At 44.2% G+C, this 19,617-nt stretch overlaps 1 protein-coding gene across 5 annotated transcripts in view; it reads left to right on the forward strand.

Annotated features, from left to right (window-relative positions):
- The window catches only part of LOC144668049 (rho GTPase-activating protein 27-like), a 208,671-nt gene that overhangs the window by 79,111 nt on the left and 109,943 nt on the right, over window positions 1-19,617 (forward strand). The window contains exon 2 of one of the 5 annotated variants that reach the window (XM_078529801.1): window positions 16,929-17,003. The exons of the other annotated variants lie outside the window; for them this stretch is intronic. Within the exon in view, the coding sequence (XP_078385927.1) occupies window positions 16,977-17,003 (27 nt within the window). The 5' untranslated portion in view covers window positions 16,929-16,976. The remainder of the gene's footprint in view (window positions 1-16,928; window positions 17,004-19,617) is intronic. 5 annotated transcript variants of the gene reach the window in all.

Raw genomic sequence — 19,617 nt, forward strand, 5'->3', positions numbered from 1 at the left:
CATGCTTGCCTTCATTGGCAGGGGTATTGAATATAAAAGCTGGGAAGTCATGCTGCAGCTGTATAGAACCTTGGTTAGGCCACACTTGGAATATTGTGTGCAGTTCTGGTCACCACATTACCAGAAGGATATGGAGGCGTTGAAGTGGGTGCAGAGGAGGTTTACCAGGATGCTGCCTGGTCTGGAGTTTATTAGCTATGAGGAGAGGTTGGAGAAACTCGGATTGTTCTCACTAGAGCGACGGAGATTGAGGGGCGACTTGATAGAAGTTCACAAAATTATGAGTGGCATGGACAGTGTAGATAGTCAGAAGCTTTTTCCCAGGGTGGAAGAGTCAATTACTAGGGGACATAGATTTAAGGTGAGAGGAGAAAACTATAGAGGAGATGTGCAGGGTAAGTTTTTTACGCAGAGGGTAGTGAATGTCTGGAATTCGCTGCCAGAGGAGGTGGTAGAAGCAGGTACGATAGTGGTGTTTAAGAGGCAGCTTGGCAAATACATGAATAGGATGGGAAAAGAAGGATACGGACCCTGGAAGTGCAAAATGTTTTAGTTGACGGGCAATATGATTGTCGCAGGCTTGGAGGGGGTATTCCCATATTGCTCTCCCTTTGCTGGGTTTTGCTGGGTTTGCTTGGAGGGCCGAAGGGCCTGTTCCTGTGCTGTACTTTTCTTTGATCTTTGTTCTCCTCCCCATGAGGAAAACTAAATTATAGACATTGTCACATTTGGCATGGCCCTCATTTCCTAAGTTAGCATTAAAATAATGGGTGAAAAGCAACAAATAGACCAATTAATGAATGGACGGTTCCAATTTATTTTAGTCACATTGCATTTTTAAAATAGTTACATGAGGTGCATTCATTAAGACACAAAATGGACAGACTGGTGGGTAAACCCAGCAAAGGGAGAGCAATATGGGAATACCCCTGTAGCTCTTACCTTGGTTGCTGCTGTTATTTGAGACCAGAAATGGAATTAATGGGAAATTAAGGGCAATAAGATTGTCATTCATTCTGGCTAAAAGACTGTAAAGCAAAGGAGAAGAAGCTTTCTACACCAGTCTGTCTGATACCCAACTCACACATACAAACGTCAAACCCACACGAATGATTGCAGATAAATAATAACTGTAGGGTAAATTAAACTGCTGTCAGATGTGTGATCCTTTTCCAATGTCCCACCTGCATGATCCCTTCTATGTAAAAACCACTGCTGCTTTTTTGCTGAGTGAAAACTGCCTATAACAGAGAGAACAGCAAACTATCTGCTCTTTGTTCAATGAGTATTACATGTGCTCATTGTGTATACTCCATGGTCTAACCTCTGAAACCAATGCCCTTGTACATCCGCAAACGCCCTCTGCTTTCCCGGCAAAAGGTGATTCATTCAAAATGGGCTTTCAATTTGATGTGAGAAAATGATGGAGATATGAGTAATATTAATGATGGAGAATAAGAGCATATCAACCAGCACGATGTTCTCTGGGGCCTCGGACCACAGGGACAAGCTACATTTAAGAACCTCGGTACCACGGAATGTGGAAAGACAAAGCAACTCTTCAAGTTTACGCCTTCCATTGTCTGTGCCCAATCATCCAACATTGTCTCCACCCAACTTATTTAATGGCTTGAGAGAAAGTTCCGTGTTGCTTCCTAATCCCTAAAGGTATTCTTCAGAATATTTATCTATCCATACATACTCCCCATAGCCTGCTGACCTCTACAGATGACAATCTAAGGTTTCATAATCCCTGCAGTACAGAATCAACTGTATCCCATAGAAAACTGGACGACAGTGGTTCAAGAAGGCAGCTCGCCACCACTTTCTCGGGGGCAATTCGGGATGGGCAATAAATGCTGGCCTAACCAGCGACACCCACATCCCACGAACGAAGAAAAATAAAATTGGATCATTTCAGGCCATGTTTAACCAGCACAAGTTTAGACTGTGATCCTGAGAGATTGTTGATTTGAGTTATTCTGGGCTTTATAGATAGAGGCATAGAATACAAAAGTGAGGAATTACTGGTGAACCTTTATAAAACACTTGTTAGCCTCAACAAAAACAAAAATACCTGGAAAAACTCAGCAGGTCTGGCAGCATCTGTGGAGAGGAGCACAGTTAACGTTTCGAGTCCGTAATGACTCTTTGTTTTGGATTTCCAGCATCCGCAGTTTTTTGGTTTTAACTTGTTAGCCTCAACTGGAGCATGGTTCCCAATCCTGGGCACCACACTTTAGGATGGGTGTGAAGGCTTCAGAGAGAGAGTGAGTGTAAAAACAATTCACAAGAATGGTTCCAGGGATGAGGCAATTGAGGGTAGATTGGAGAAGCTGGGGTTGTTCTCTTCAGAGAAGAGAAGGTTTAGAGGAGGTTTAATAGAGGTGTTCAAAATCATAAGAGTCTAGACAGAGTAGATAAGAGAGGAACTGTTCCCTTTGGGACAGGGCTCAAGAATCAAAGGACACTGATTTAAGGGGATTGGCAAAAGAACCAAAGGCAGCATGAGGAATAGCTTTTTACGCAGAGTGGTTAGGATTTGGGAGCGAGTCCCTGAGTGTGTAGTGGAGGCAGATTCAGCCGTGGCTTTCAAAAGCACCTGAAGAGAAAAAAATTTGCAGGGCTAGAGGGAAAGGGCTGAGGACTGGGGCTAGCTAAATTGCTGATACAGAGAGCTGGTACACACTCAACGGGTCGAATGGCATCCTTCTGTCCTGTAACCAGTCAATGATCCTATGAAACCAAATTCCCAACCAGATTACCTTAATCACCCGTGTTAGTGGAGGAATCTCTGATATTGCAAGTTTACTATCAACTACAAAAATATTAAATTTACAACTAATACCAAGTTATGTCCCCACTGCTGTGCCTAACCTTTTCAGTGTAGGAGGGACAAGAAGATTGCAGTCTGATTTTTCTGCTTGCGAGGAGTCTGACACTGTTTGCTCAGGAATCTGTCATGGTGATGTATACACTTGGAGAGATGAGACTAGAGAGATGAAGAAAGACCAAAAAATGCCTGCAACAGAGCCAGCATGAAGCACGCACCAATTTTATTTAAGACTTTTTGTTTTCGAAAATGATGTAGTAAGTGCTCTTGTTGAACCTCGAGGTGAAACTGGACGTGGGCTGGGAGTGTGCTCCAGAACTAACCACACCCGTGGCCAAGCTACAACAGTACAGCTACAACACTAACATTTACCTGGCAATGTGAAAAGGTATGTCCTGCTCACAAAAAAACAGGACAATTCCAGCCAATTACTGCTCTATCAGCCTACTTTTGATCTTCAGCAAAGTGACGGATAATGTCGTCGACAGTGCTATCAAGCAGCACTTACTCAGCAATAGCCTGTTCACTGACCCTCAGTCTGGATTTCACCAGGGCCACTCAGCTCCTAATCTCAGTCCAGCCTTGATTCAAACATGGACAGAAGAGTTGAGGTGAGAGTGGCTGTTCTTGACATAACAGCAGCATTTGACTGAGGGAGGCATCAGAGAGCCCTGGCAAAGTTGAAGTCAATGGGAACCAAGGAGAGAATGCTCCACTGGTTGGAGTCAAACCTAGCACAAAGGAAGGTAGTTGTGGTTGTTGGAGGCCAATCATCTCAGTCCCAGGACATTGGTTCAAGAGCTACTTGGTGTTTTCCTCTGCCCAAACATCTTCAACTGTTTCATCCAATGGTTCACTAATGTCCTTTATGGAAGGAAACCTATCGTCCTTACCTGGTCCGGCCTACATTTGACTCCGGACCCACAGCAATGTGGCTGACTCTTAAATGCCCTCTGAAATGGCCTAGCAAGCCACTCAGTTGTAACAAACCGCTACAAAGACACAAAAAAGAAATGAAACCGGATGGACTACCTAGCATCGACCTAGGCACCAGAAATGACAACAGCAATCGCAGCCCTGTCGACCCTGCAAAGTCTTCCTTACTAACATCTGGGGGCTAGTGCCAAAATTGGGATAGCTGTCTCACAGACTAGTCAAGCAACAGCCTGACATAGTCATCCTCACGGAATCATACCTTACTGAAAATGTCCCAGACTCCATCACCATCCCTGGGTATGTCCTGTCCCACTGGCAGGACAGGCCCAGCAGAGGTGGCGGCACAGTGGTATACAGTCAGGAGGGAGTTGCCCTGGGAGTTCTCAACATCAGCTCTGGACCCCATGAAGTCTCATGGCATCAGGTCAAACAATGGCAAGAAAACCTCCTGATGATTACCATGTACCACCCCCCATCAGCTGATGAATCAGTGCTCCTCCATGTTGAACATCTCTTGGAGGAAGCACTGAGGGTGGCAAGGGCGCAGAATGTTCTCTGGGTGGGGGACTTCAATGTCCATCACCAAGAGTAGCTCAGTAGCACCACTACTGACCGAGCTGGCCGAGTCCTAAATGTCATAGCTGCTAGACTGGGTCTGCGGCAGGTGGTGGGGGAACCAACAAGAAGGAAAAACATACTTGACCTCATCCTCACCAACCTGCCTGCCGCAGATGCACCTGTCCATGACCGTATCAGTAGGAATGACCACCGCACAGTCATTATGGACGCGAAGTCCCGCCTTCACATTGAGGATACCCTCCATCGTGTTGTGTGGCACTACCACCATGCTAAATGGGATAGATTTCGAACAGATCTAGCAGCTCAAGACTGGGCATCCATGAGGCACTGTGGGCCATCAGCAGCAGAATTGTACTCAAACGCAATCTGTAACCTCATAGCCTGGCATATCCCCCACAATACCATTAGCATCAAGCCAGGGGATCAACCCTGGTTCAATGAAGAGTGCAACAGGGCATGCCAGTGGTGCCTGTGTTCCATGGAAGAATAAGTTTTTTAAAAACATGCAAAGCACGGGATATCACACTGACCATCTGTTATACACTCTGCTTGATATTCAGTACCATTGACTTCTATGCACCATTGTATAATGGGTGGAAAATATGGATTTGGATTTCCAGCATCCGCAGTAGCTTTCAGCTTTTTGTTTTTGTCTCTGTGGAAAATATGATTTTGCTTGTTTTCCATAGACTGTCAAGCCCAATTTCACTCCAACTGACAGAGGTCTTTTTTCCTACATTGGCCCTGGGAATGTACTTAGGGCTGGATTTTATGCAACCCAACGCATTGGGAACCATGGCGGGCGAACCTGCTTAATCGCAGGAGAGGCCCCATGAATTGTGAAAATCTCCCTCTCAATAATGAGCCAATTGACATCCACTAACCCCTGAGCCCCACTGCAATTTAGTGATGACTCAGGGATGAAATGGAGGACGCACAGTTCTGCTGTGCCCTCAGAAGGCCAGCCAGCAAAACCTGTTAGGGTTTGCCAGTGGCATGCTGGAGGCTGGGAGCCCCTCTCTGTCAGGCACTCTGTGTCAGATCCGGCATCGGGCAGAGAGGGGTTGCCCACCCTTGCCTCTGACCACCCCCCGCTGCAACCCCAGTCCTATCTTCGCTCACAGGTCGCCTGGGTCCTTCCATGATCCGTGGCCCTCAGTGGGTGCAGTGCTGGCAGCAGCCACCGCTCCTGCTGGTGGCATGTGGAGCTGCCAGCCACTGCTTAAAGGGTAGCTCTCGGCCAGCGGGAACTCTGCCGCCGGGGGCTTCAATCACGGGAAAGGCCCGACGGCGGCCGCTGGTTCCATTGAGCTTATTCCACAGAACTGACAGGGATTTTCCGCTGGTTCTCCAATTGTCGATGAGAACCCTTCGTCCTGACAGAATCCTGGCTTTAACCTGGCTTTTATATGCCATTTTCACCTCCACTGCCCTGGTGGGTAATGATCACTTGTGTGAGTCAGAGTTAGTTATAGATACATAGTAAGGAAAAGAACATTCTGCCAGAACAAATGAGTAGGTCGGTAACTCAATGGAAAGTGCACAGGAAGCAGCTTTACTGGGATGTTTCCTAGTTCTGCTCAATGTCTGGATCTCTTGAGAGCAACAGGATATCCTTCTCTGTTATTGAACCTTTTTAGAAAGAAAATGCACTGGTTTAATTAGATTTTCGGTCAGGCTTTCTAACCCCCCCGTTTAAGAAATAAAAATTAATAAAATAAAAGTTAAGGTAAGGAAAGGTAACTTCTCATTTCCGTACTTTTCCAGAACATGCACTTAGACGTGAAAAGAATATTCAAAATTTTCTCCTTTATTTGTAATGGTTTGAAATATGGGGACAATGGAGGCTGCTCTCTTCATTTCAGTGGAAATGAAAATCAAGAGAATTGCATTGCTATTATTCTTACTATTTAAGATTTATTTATTTATTTATTCGGGTGGCTGAATCGATAATGCCCATTTTACACTAAGTCACATTGTGTTATCGATGCATTTTCCCAGTGATTTCTCCAGCCTGGCAGTTGAATGTTATCTTTACGAGCTTTATGTTCATTAATCCACTTCTGATCACCAAGTAAATTCATCTCCAAATAATCTAAAGAAGGCAGCCACTACCTGAACTGTTTTCACTGTTGCCATTTTGCCCTCACCTGAAACTCTTTCGAGTTATCAACAGTCACAGATTGCAATTCTTTCGAGTACAATCACAGTTCTTGGTTTCCGGGAGTGGGACATGAACCCACAACCCTCTGATTCAAAAGCGAGGGTGCTATGAACTGAGCCACAGCTGACACCTCTTGCCCTCACCTGAATACAAACTGATTTAAGATAGGAGATTATGGGTAATCTAATTGAGGCGATTAAGATGATGGAAGGATTTAATGGAGTCATAGCAGCTATATCCTGTGGTGAGGGGAGTCCAGAACAAGGGGGCATAACCTTAAAATTAAAGCCAGGCTGTCCAGTGTGATGTCAGAAGGCACTGCTTCACACAAAGGGTAATGGAAATTTGGAACTCTCCACCAAAACAGTTTGAGGCTAGGTCAAAACTGAGATTGACAGGTTTTCATTAGGCACGAGTATTAAGTGCTATGAAACCAAGACGGTTAGACAGAGTTAAGATACAGATGAGCCATGATCTAATTGAATGGTTAAATAGGCTCGAGGGGCTGAAGATCTAAGTCTCTTCCTATGTTCCCTCCTATCTTTATATCCACATCGGTAGTTACAGTGAAATCGCGATGAGTCAAACCCAGATGACTCGAAATTCCGGTTATGGCAAAGTCGTCGACCATTCCCACCAGCAAAATAGCAAATGCCATAGAACGATGCCTGTGATAAACCGAAATTCCACATTGGTCACTCCGGATTAGCTGAACCTGCCTAAACTTGCCATACTGCCATGCTGACCAATCAGAGCCGCCTTAGACCGTACAAGTGAAAAATCATGGCGTGCTGAGCAAACCATCATTTGGCATTGGGATATCCCTGTGAAAGGACAGGCAACACCTGCCAGACAATCGTGGAAACAGACGTGGAGGTGGACACTGCTGTATGGTGCATGACAGAACTGACAGATGATATCATTGTAGATGCATAAGTTTTTCAACCAAGGACTCCAAGGAGGCCGATGAGCCTGAAAGGTCCGATGAATGTTTGCTCACCTGTTTCTCTAGCCAACGCTACAAAGACTGTAGGGGTGTTCCGGGATTTCGCATTGCAGCACGAAAACAGCGAAAACATGTTTGACTAACTTGATGACATGGCAGACACAGCACGCTAATCAGATTACAATTGTGGAGTCTTTCCAGAGATAATTCTTGACCTTTTACAATGCAAACCCCCAGCCTTTGCAAGGTCAGGTCATTGTAACAAATGTGAACAAATTGAATAAGGACTTTCACATACATAAAAGCAAAATACTGTGGATGCTGGAAATCTGAAACAAAAACAAAAGTTGCCGGAAAAACTCAGCAGGTCTGGCAGCATGTGTGGAGAGGAAGACAGAGCTAACGTTTCGAGTCTGTATGACCCTTCATCAGAACTAAAAAGAAATAGAAATGTGGTGAAATATAAGCTTTTTAAGGGGGGGTGGGACAGGTGGAGCTGGATAGAGGGCCAGTGATAGGTGGAGGCAAAGGAGAGATTACCAAAGATAAACGGAAGGTCAAAGGGGTGTTGATGGTGGTGATACTGGCTAAAGGATGTGCTAATGGTGACATTAAGGGTAGAAAGCAGGATGAGCAAGTGACAGATGGCCCTAGTGGGGGCGGGGTGGGGGGAAGGGATCGAAATAGGCTAAAAGGTGGAGATAAAACAATGGATGGAAATAAATAAAGTGCCTAGTCAGAAGATGAGGTGCTGTTCCTCCAGTTTGCATTGAACTTCACTGGAACATTGCAGCAGGCCAAGGACGGACATGTGGGCATGAGAGCAGGGTGGAGTGTTGAAATGGATGGTCTGGGTCATGCTTGCGGACAGACCAAAGGTGTTCTGCAAAATGGTCACCCAGTCTGCGTTTGGCTTCTCCAATGTAGAGGAAACCGCATTGGGAGCAGCGAATGCAGTAGACTAAGTTGAGGGAAGTGCAAGTGAAGTGCTCTTTCACTTGAAAGAAGTGTTTGGGCCCTTGGACGGTGAGGAAGGGGGAAGTAAAGGGGCTTCTGCAGTTGCATGGGAAGGTGCCATGGGAGGGGGTTGAGGTGTAGGGGGTGATGGAGGAGTGGACAGGGTGTCCCGGAGGGAACAGTCCTTACGGAATGCCGACGCGGGGTGAAGGGAAGATGTGTTTGGTGATGGCATCATGCTGGAGTTGGCGGAAATGGCGGAGGATGATCCTTTGAATGCGGAGGCTGGTGGAGTGATAAGTGAGGACAAGGGGGACCCTATCATGGTTCTGGGAGGGAGAGGAAGTTGTGAGGGCGGATGTGCAGGAGATGGGCTGGACACGGTTGAGGGCCCTGTCAACCACATACATACTTTCACATACATACTGTGTGGTGTACAGTAAATATGAAAATAATCAAACCGCAAAATATCATTGCCCATCACTTTTATTTCTTCACTTCAAAAGAACATTATTGTGGTCAGGGTAAATGTTTAACACTGATGTTAATGAAGAATATTCTGCATTATTCAGTCCATGAATCTTTTTCCTCATGCATGGGATGTGGATGTTGCTGGGAAGGCCAGTATGTGGTGCCCATCTCTAATTCCCCTTCAGAAGGTTGTGCTGAGCTGCCTTCTTTAATACAACTGTGTGACTTGCTGGGGGCAGTACAAACACATTGACGTGGGTCAGGATTTGGATATAAGGCAGACTGTATAAAGGATGGATCTGATGGATTTAAGGTAGACTGTATGAGGGACAGTAGATTCCCTTCCCTAAAGTGACTACAATAGCTTTCAACGATAATCTGGTAGTGTGAAGATTACCATTACTGATATTAGCTTTTTGTTCCAGAGTTATTTAATTAATTAAATTTAAATGCCCCAGATGCTGTGGAGAGATTTGAATACATGTTGCTAGATGGTTAGTCCAGCTCTCTGGATTACTCATCCAGTAACATTACCTATGTACTGGCACTCCACTTGTAACCACTTAGTGTTACACAGAAACAGTTTGTTCATGATGTGTTGCCAGCTGAGTCTCCTGTCGACATGTACCCCTGTTGGTGATTGGCAGGACTTTGTAAGCTGCTGAAAGGCAGCTGCTCATTTTGACACACAAAGGGCAGAAGAAATCTGGAATTCACCCCCACCACCCGCCAAGGCTGTGGAAGCTGGGCAAATTAGTACTTTCAAGACTAAGAATGACATATTTTTAATGAGGTAAAGTTAACAAGGGATACGTTGCAAAGATGGTTAACGGGGGTTGAGATACTGATCAGTTAGGAACAAATTTAACGACCTCCTGATGTTATGCCGTGCTTTTAACTGAAGTTCCTACACGTCCATATCAATCAGCATATTTGAACCAAGTTGCACTTGTTCTCACCAATACAGTCCGTGAAAAGAGCAGAGCCCGAGTACATCTTTTCTGGATGGCACCTGCTCAGCTGGTTGGTCTCCCAGGTTGAGAAATGACTAGACCCAGGTCCACGTACCACACCTTGATACGGTAGTTCAGTGGTGTAACACTCTGTTGAACTGTGGTTACCTTAATCAAAGAGATTTGTTTGTGGGCACTTGAGCGAAAAGACGATGGCAGGGGTCTTGTAATTGTTTTGCCAAGATTGATTGCTTCCATGCAAATTGCTGGCAGGGCAGTGTTTGTAGGTCATAACTAGCTAAGCAGCAGGTCATAACCTTCTCATGGGCAATTAGGGGCGAGTGGCGCCTTTGAAAGAATAAAATCTGCTAACGTGGCAGCAGGTTTCATTTAGCTCTGCATCTGAACGGAATAGTTTTAGGCTGGATTACAAAACCTAGCCATTGAATAACATATACTGGTTGTTTGCTGGGATGGGGTGGGAGGGTAGTGGTTTATCTTACGATGAAAGGTTGGGACAGGCTGGGCCATTGGAGTTTAGAAGATTGAGAGGTGATCTTATCAAAACGTAAGATCCCGAGGGGACTTGACAGGGTGAATGCTGAAAGGATGTTTCTCCTTGTGGGAGCGACTAGAACTAGGGGCACAGTTTAAAAATAAGGGGTCTCACATTTAAGGTGGAGATAATAATTTTTTTTTTCCCCAGAAGGTCGTGAACCTTTGGAACCCTCTTCCCCAAAGAACAGTGGAGGCTGGGTCAATAAATATTTTTAAGGCATAAAAATATGCCTTAAATAGATTCTTGACTGACAAAGGAGTCAAAGGTTATTGGGGATAGCCAGAATGTGGAGTTGAGGCCACAATCAGAACAGCCATGAATGGGGTAGAACAGGCTTGAGGGGCCAAATGATGAACTCCTAATTCCTATGCTCATATAAAGTGCTTTACTCTGCAGGATGGCTGTGCCTAAATCTTTTATAGGATATTATGTCTTGTCCAAAACTTTTCACGTTTTGGCGTACATTCTCTCTGCTAAAAGTCAGTTGCTCCGCCAAGACAGGTTGGTTGGCTGCAATGTCCCAAATGTCAACTTTCTCACATGATTTTTGTTTATTGATGGCCTACTTCTCAATTTAGAACCCACACATATGTCCATGTTGTTATTTCTGAGTCTGTAACAGTCCCATGCTCCACTCATCTTCTTAATATAGCATTAGATATGACAGATGAGGACATTCAGCATTTTCTTTTAAGTTCTGTTTTGAGTTTATAAAGTACCTTCTACCCTGTGTTGTGGCTTTACAGGGAAATGTCAATGTGGCGCACTTCCTCAGCTGTTTGAGCCTGTTGTTCCAGAAGACTACACAACGACAAGGCTGTCTGCACAGTTACTTCCCTCTCAGTCGGAACAGAAACTAATTGTTGAGCTTGTTTGATTTTTTTGAAAAGTTTTAATCTTTTCATTGTCTGTTTTGCTCTCTGCATCACCAAAAATCAAAAAATACCATAGTCCCGCACTGCTTTTTGTGCCTGTAGCTCACAAACCTTATTTATCGTACTTTGTGCCTTTACATACATGCATTGTAGTCCTGTTTGCATTCCCCATAGTCCTTCAAAAATCGCTGTGTATTCATTTTAGTTGCTGTGTGTGGGATCTTCCTGTGCACCAACTGGTTGTCACCAAACGACAAAGCCTACACTTCAAAAACAACTTACACATCCATCGTGTGTTGCGTCCCTGGTGCCAGGGTAAAAGATATTGTGGAGGGGGTACTGAATATTCTATACAGGAAAGGAGTGAGCCAACAGTTGTGGTGTACGCGTGTCGGGTCCTAAGGCCACATTTTCAGGAGCTGAGGAGGAAGTTAAAAAAGTAGGACCTCAAGGGTAGTAATCTCTGTAGAGTAAGATGGGGAGATCAATGCATGGCTTGAAGTATGGTGCAGGAAGGAGGGTTTCAGATTCTTGGGGTATTGGGACCAGTTCTGAGACAGAAGGCACCTATTCAAAGGGAACAGGTTGCACCTCAAAAGGACTGGAACCAATGTACTCATGGAGAGGTTCACTAGTGTGGTTGGACGGGGTTTAAACTAAATTTAAAGAGGCAAGGGGATAGGCACCAGCATACAGAAGTAGAAAAGAGAAATAAGGTAAATAAAGTGAGATTGTTGGACAGTATTAGAGAAGAACTATTACCATATTAGATAGGAGCAGACTAAGAAGGACTATGAGGGATGCAAAGACAGGATTACAATGCAGGTAAATAAATGCACCAAGTGTGGTAAGTAAGGTTTGTGAGCTACAGGCACAAATAGCAGTGTGGGACAATGGTGTAGGAGCAAAATGGCTTAAAAAATGGTGAGGACTGGGTGCTTAATATACAAAGATATAAAGTGCTTAGAAAAAATAGAGAAGGAAAAAAGGGAGATAAAATGGGGGTAAGTTGTTTTTTTTGTGTGACTACATAGTTAAATGGATGTGTCTGTCGATGTGCGGCTTTGTGCGTTTTTGTTGAGTGGGTTGGTGGGTGGCTGTATAGTTGGGAGAGGTTGATAGGTAAACAGAAGTGTAGGTGGGTCAGTAATGATAAGGGAAGACATTGTAATGTTGGAAAGGGAGGATTTCTTTGAGGGGAATAGGACAGAATCCATTTGATTAGAGTTCAGAAGCTGCCTGGTGTATTCTATAATTCTCAAAATAGTGAGAGAAAGAGATAAAGGAACAAATCTGTTGGGAAATCACAAGAACTATAGACTGGTGATACTGGAGGCACTTTAATTACTCAAATATTGATTGGGATAATATTAGGCTTAAGGCTAAGGAGAGAGAGGAATTTCTGAACTGTGTTCAGGAGAACTTCCCTGATCAGTATGTTCTCGGCCTATATAGGAAGGAGGCCTTGCTGGATCTGCTGCTGGGAAATGAGATGGACCAAGTGTCTATGGCAGAACATTTGGATAACAGTGATCATCATAACACAACTTTTAGATTAGTAATGGAGAAGAGCAAAGCACAATCTAATATAGAACTTCTAAATTGGAAGAGGGCTAATTTCAACGTGATGAGAAGGATCTAGCTAGCTAAATGTAACCAGGAACAACGGGTGATATTTAAGGACGAGATGCTTCAGGTATTAGCTAGATACATTCCAACAAGAGTAAAAGATTAAGGATCCAAAACCAGGGCTCCTCGGATGATGAGGAGGATAGAGATTATGGTGAAACATAAAAAGAAGGGTGTATGATGCATGTCAGGTGAATTCTTAATTGAGAACCAGGTCAAACACAATAGGTTGAGAGGAGAGGCGAAGAAGAAAATACAACTGGCAAAGAGAGAGTAAAGTGAAATAAATAGAATGGCAGTCAACATAGGGGAAGATGCTGGTGTAGTGGTAATGTCATTAGGCTAGAAATCCAGAGGCTCAGGCTAATGCTCAAGGGACATGGGTTCAGTTGGCAGCTGGTAGAATTTGAATTCAATGAATAGAATCTGGAATATAGGGAAAAATTTTCCCTCCTTTTGGGGGGGAAGGGGTGGGGGGGTAGTGCCGGAGCGGGAGCGGGCGGGCGTGCCTCCAATCGGTGCCCCCAATCGGGGGTGCACCGCCATTTTACGTGAACGGGCCAATTGAGGTCCTCCCAGAGTGACTTTTGCCCGGAAGTGCTATGCGCTCCCTATGCGGGCCGGGGGGGGGGGGGGGAGGGGGAGGGGGAGGGGGGGGGGAATTCCCTCAGCCATGAGTATGCTCTCTCCCTATGCGTGCGAAAGAGTGCACAGATCTCCGAGGCTAAGTGCTGCCTCAGGGAGATCGGCTCGGAATTAACATTTGTAATATAAATGATAGAAAAATTTCCCTTGACATGCCCCCTCATGTGACACTGTCATGAGTTGGGACATGTCCATAACTTTTATTGAAACCTTTATTAAAAATTTAAATACCCTCATGAAACCTCATCCCACCGTGGATGAGGTTTCATGCTTTTTCCGAAGCCCGCCAACCTTAAGGTTGGACGGCGAGGTCCATTAATGACTTTAATTAATTTTTCAATGGCCTCAATAGGCCGTTGACAGGTTGGCGGGTGCGCAGCTGACTTGGCTGCGCCCCTGCTGACCTGAAAGTGGAAATGACGCGGGGTGATGTCGGCGTCACTTTACCCGCGTCATTTTACGCGTCAGCAAGCGGCCCCCCCCCCCGCTTGCCGACCGGAAGATCCTGCCCGTAAAGCTAGTCTCAATAATGGTGAAACTATCATTGATTTTTGTTGTAAAAACCCATCTGGCTCACTAATGTCCTTTAGGGAAGGAAATCTGCCATCCTGGTCCGGCCTACATGTGACTCCAGACCCATAGCAATGTGGTTGACTCTTAAGTGCCCTCTGAAATAGCCTAGTAAGCCACTCAGTTCAAGGGCAATTGGGGATGGGCAACAAATGCTGGCTTTGCCAGCGATGCTCATATCCCATGAATGAATGAAAAAAAATAAAAGGGAACCCAAAAGTCTTCTACCAGCATGGAAATAATAAGTAGGGAGGAGAAGGTGAAATGGGCCCTAATAAGGACAAAGAGGGTGACATATGCTTAGAGGTGCAGGGCAAGACCAGGATACTTAATGAGTTCTTTGTATTGGCGACTTTCAAGGAAGAGGAACCTAACAAAGGATCTATGGCAGTGGAGATAGGCAGATCATGTTTGACTAATCTAATTGAGTTTTTAAATAAAGTAACAGAGAGTGTTGATGAAGGGAATGCGGTGAATGTTGCCTAAATGGATTTTAAGAAAGCTTTTGACAAAGTACCACATAAAGGCTGGTTAACAAAATTGAGGCTCATGGAATAGGAGGGTCAGTATACAATTGGGTAAAAAATTGGCTTAAGGACAGAAAACAGTGAGTCATGGTAGACGGTTATTTTTCAGACTGGAGGATTGCAGACAGTGCTAAATATAAATCTCAAAATTTGCCGATGATATCAAACTTGAGAGAGGAGAGGGGAGATTTGATAGAGGTTTAATACAAGATTATGACAGGCTTAGATAAAGCAGACAAGAAAAAACTCTTTGCATTAGCTGATTGTACAAGGCCTTGTGGGTACAGATTTAAGATTTTGGGCAAGAGATGCAGGTAGAAATGTCAGAAAGAACTTTTTTTACGCAGCAAGTGGTAATGACCTGGAACTCGCTGACCCCGAGGGTGGTGGAAGTGGAAACAATCAATGATTTCAAAAGGAAATTGGATGGGCAGTTGAAGGAAATAAATTTGCAGGGCCCCAGAGAACAAGCAGGGGAATGGGACTGACTGGATAGCTCCACAGGGAGTCGGCATAGACTTGATGGGCCAAATGACCTCCTTCAGCGCCGTAAATTTATGACTATATGACTCTATGAAGTGCTTTGGAACATTCTAAGGACATGATGCGGTGCCATAGAAATGCAAGCTCACCCTTCTTACTTTTACTCTAATCATATTGAACCTGCCTTTTAGACAATTAATGGCTCTTGTTATGACAGGAAATTCTGGCCATTGTGCAGTTAAAGATCCCATTGCACCATTTAAACAAGAGCAAAGAGTTCTGACCAACATTCTTCCTTTAACTAATTCCACAAATAATAGATTGTGTTGCTTAGCTCCCTGTTGTATGTGGGTTCTGGGCAAACTGGCTGCTACATTTGCTGGCAGAGCAGTTGCCACTGATTATCAGAAAATTAAATGGAACAGTCTGTGTTTCTGAAGAACGTGATAAGGAAGGGGTGGGTATGGGGGTTGCAGAAGACATTGTTGTATGAGTATAATTTATTTTAATATAAATCACCTGGATTTATATCAGTCCTTATTCCACAATTCAACTCCTTATCAACTTCAAATCCCTTCATAGTCTTGCCGTGCCCGATTTCTGCAACCTCCTCCAGCCTTGTAACTCCTCCTGCACCCTTCAAACCTGGCAATGCAGTGTTAAATGGTCTTTAGGAAAGCCTTTGACAGTTAAGGTGCCACTTGGGAATGACTGGAAACAAGTAATGTGTGTGGAATTAAAGGAAGAGTAGCAAATGGGATTCACATAAGGTGATGTATTTTAGTGAGAAAAAAGCAGGAACACATTCTCTGAAAGGAAGTAGAGTGGGGAAGAACAGAGTGATTTGGGGACACACATTCACAGAACATTAAAGGCAACATATATGATTGAAAATGCCGTAACAAAACAGTTTACATGTTTTCTTAGGTTTTACCATAAGAGATATAGACTATAAAATCCAAGACATAATGCAGAAGCTAGATAAAATTAGTTTGAGTACTGTGTGTAGGATTGGACTCCCACCTGATTGGATGGTAACTGAGGTTTTTGAGTGGGTGCAGCACAGGTTCACTGTTTGAGGAAATAGAAACATGAAGGAGGATTTGAAAATGTGCAGTTTTTTAAAAAACATACAAAAGGTTTTGATTACAGGGTAATATGATAGAAGTGTTTAAATTATGAAAGGATGGAACAAAGCTAATACAAGCGGATGATTTCCAGTTATTGTGAAGCAAAGAAATGAGGCCTAGATACAAAATTAAATCTGAGATTTAGAACAGGAGGCAGGAGAAACTTCTTCACAAAGGGTGGTGAGGTAGTGGAATTCATATCCCAGATTAGTGGTTGAGGCAGAATCTATGACAACTTTCAACAGTCTTTTGGATAGGTGGATGAAGGAGGAGTTGGAGGTTTATGGGAACAAGGTGGGTGAATGTGATTAAAACATTTTTTTTTTGCATGGAGCACAGTCTGGTTGGGCCTTTTTATATTTCCATTTATTTCTATGCATATGTGTGACCAGTAAGTGAGGCTCCTCTGTGATTGTGGACTTATAATATCAAATGTATATGGCTTAGTTACATACCCCCTTGGCAGCCATGCTTACAGCATGTCTGTGTGACATGCCCTCCTTAAACCTCTCTGCTTCTGCACCTCTTTTTCTTCTTTTCCTCATTCCTCAATGCAAACTATCATCCCAACTTGAACGTCCTTTTCTCCCACCATAGTCCTTGAATGTGTTGTCGCCTTCCAAATCTGTTCCCATCTTTCCTGGAACTCTATTTTGAATCCCTCTAAACAGGTTTCCACCACTGCCAAAGTACCAAAATGGCACTTATCAAAATCATAAATGACATCCATTATGACTGTGACAAAGGTAAACTTTCCCTTCTCATCCTTCGCGAAATGTCTGCAGCCTTTGACATAGTTGACCACACCATCCTCCTCCAACGCCTCTCCACTGTTGTCTCACCTGGCTCCATTCTTATCTATCAAATTGTAGCCAGGGAATTACTTGTGGCTTGTCTTCCTCCTCCTGCATCATTACCGCTGGTGTCCCCCAAGGACCTATTCTTAGTCCACTCCTACATGTTGCCCATAGCCAACATAATCGAAAGGCATGGTATTACTTTTCACATGTACGCTGACAACACCCAGCTCTACCTCACCACCACTTCCCTCAATTCCTTCACTGTTTTAAAAATTATTAAACTGCTTCTCTGACATGGTGAGCAGAAATTTCCTCCAATTAAATAATGGAAAGACGGAAGCCACTGTTTTCAGTCCCGGCTCCAAACTCCATTCCCTAGTTACCGACTCCATCCCTCTCCCTGGCCATAGTATGAGATCAGCCATGATCTTGTTGAATGGTGGAGTAGGCTCGAAGGGCTGAGTGGCGTACTCCTGCTCCTAATTCGTTTGCTCGTATTAAGCCAGTCTTTGTAAAACTTGGTGTCACATTTGATCCTAAGATGATCTCCTGATCTCACATTTGCACCATCACTAAGACCTTCTGCATAACATCGCTTGACTTCACCCTTATCTCAGCTCAGCTGCTGCTGGAACCTTCATCCATGCCTCCATTTATCTTGACTCGACTATTCAAACACAGTCCAGGCCAGTCTCCCACATTCTGCCCTCTGTAAACTTGAGATCATCCAAAACTCTGCTGCCCTTGACTTAACTTGCAGCAAGTTCCATTCCCCTATCACCCCTGTGTTCACTGAGCTACATTGGCTCGCAGGCAAGCAACAACTTGATCTTAAAATCCCTCCAAGACCACACTCCTCTCTATCTCTGTAATCTACTCCAGCCCCACAACCCTCTGAGATATCTGTGCTCTTCTAATTCTCCACCACGGGTGGATGTGCCTTCAGTTGCCTTGAGCTCAAGCTCTAGATTCTACCCCCCCACCCCCTACTATAACTCACTGCCTCCCTACCTCACTTTCCTCCTTTAAGACACTTCACAAAACACACCTCTTTAACCAAGCTCTAGGGCATCTAACCCAGTATCTCCCTTTGTGGCTTGGAGTCATACTGTGTTTTATTATTTTCTCATGAAGTGCCTTTGCATGCTTCATTATGTTAAAGGCGCTAAGTTGTTGATGTTGTTTAAGATCTTCCTTAACATCCACCTCTTTGGTCAAGCATTTGGTCACCCGTTTTTTAGTCTGATCTTCTATGTCTTGGTGTTCATTTTCTCATGTCTCTGTGAAGCACTTGGAGACATTTTATCGTATTGAAGGTACTACCTGAGCACAAGTTGCCCTTTGTTAATCGACAAACCAATCTCACTTTGCACTCCAGACACATCAGCGTTGTACTCCGTAGACATAATCTAACGGATGTTCTTTTGAATTATTACTGAGTTGAATGAACAGTGGCCAAATCTGCAGGCCATTAATGCAGAGACAGTGCATATATTTTTGTGTTTACAGGTTAATTAATACCGGTCCGTTGATACTCCTGTGATAAGCACAACCCAATGCTGCTACTTGCAGCAGAAAAACAGGTTTTGCAGGTCCCAGCAGTCGACATATTCAATTTAGATTTTACATGATAGTGTAGACTTGCTACCATGTAACTGATAGCCCAGAAATAGCTCGGTTAATTAGCCAGGAAAGCAGAAGTTGCAAAATGTTATGGTGTACACATGTGGTCAAGGCTGACAAATGGCTTGAATGTCCATAGCAGTGCTTTGGGAGCTTTGTAAAACAGTATTTAAACTCCCATACGAAGTACATTATTGTGGGTATACCAAGTCTAATGCCCTGTATTAAATTGGAGAGGGAGAATACTGCCACAGGCAGCTTTCCTGATGGCTCCATAAGAAATGTCTGCTTAATGTACAGCAGAATCTCACCGAAAAGGAAGATTGCAGGCTCAGTATCTGGCGGTGGATGAGTTAGGTGGTCTCAGTTCAGGCAGCTGTCTGCCACTGCAGTGGATCCTCATGTCCCCAAGCTTGGAAAGAGTAAAATTCACCACATTTGTTGCGAGTGCATATGTTTACTATTTGGTGAATTAATAGCCCTGATGTGAACACTTGTCCCCAAGGAATATTTGATGCTCATTCAATGAACTGAACCAGCTCTCAAAATCTTGGACAGATCTTTAACATTTAAAACAAAAACAGAAACAGAAATACCTGGAAAAACTCAGCAGGTCTGGCAGCATCGGCGGAGAAGAGCACAGTTGACGTTTCGAGTCCTCATGACCCTTCAACAGAACTAAGTAAAAATAGGAAAGGGGTGAAATATAAGCTGGTCTAAGGGGGTGGGGGTGGGGTTTGTTGGGACAAGCAGCCAGTGATAGGTGGAGATAACCAAAAGCTGTCACAGACAAAAGAACAAAGAAGTGTTGGAGGTGGTGATATTATCTAAAGGAATGTGCTAATTAAGAGTAGAAGACAGGACAGATAAGGTACAGATAGCTCTAGTGGGGGTGGGGGAATACTGAAAGGTAGAAATAAACAATGGGTGGAAATAC

This window comes from Cetorhinus maximus, chromosome 25 (genome assembly GCF_964194155.1).
Source record: "Cetorhinus maximus chromosome 25, sCetMax3.hap1.1, whole genome shotgun sequence".
NCBI classification, from domain to species: Eukaryota; Metazoa; Chordata; class Chondrichthyes; order Lamniformes; family Cetorhinidae; genus Cetorhinus; species Cetorhinus maximus.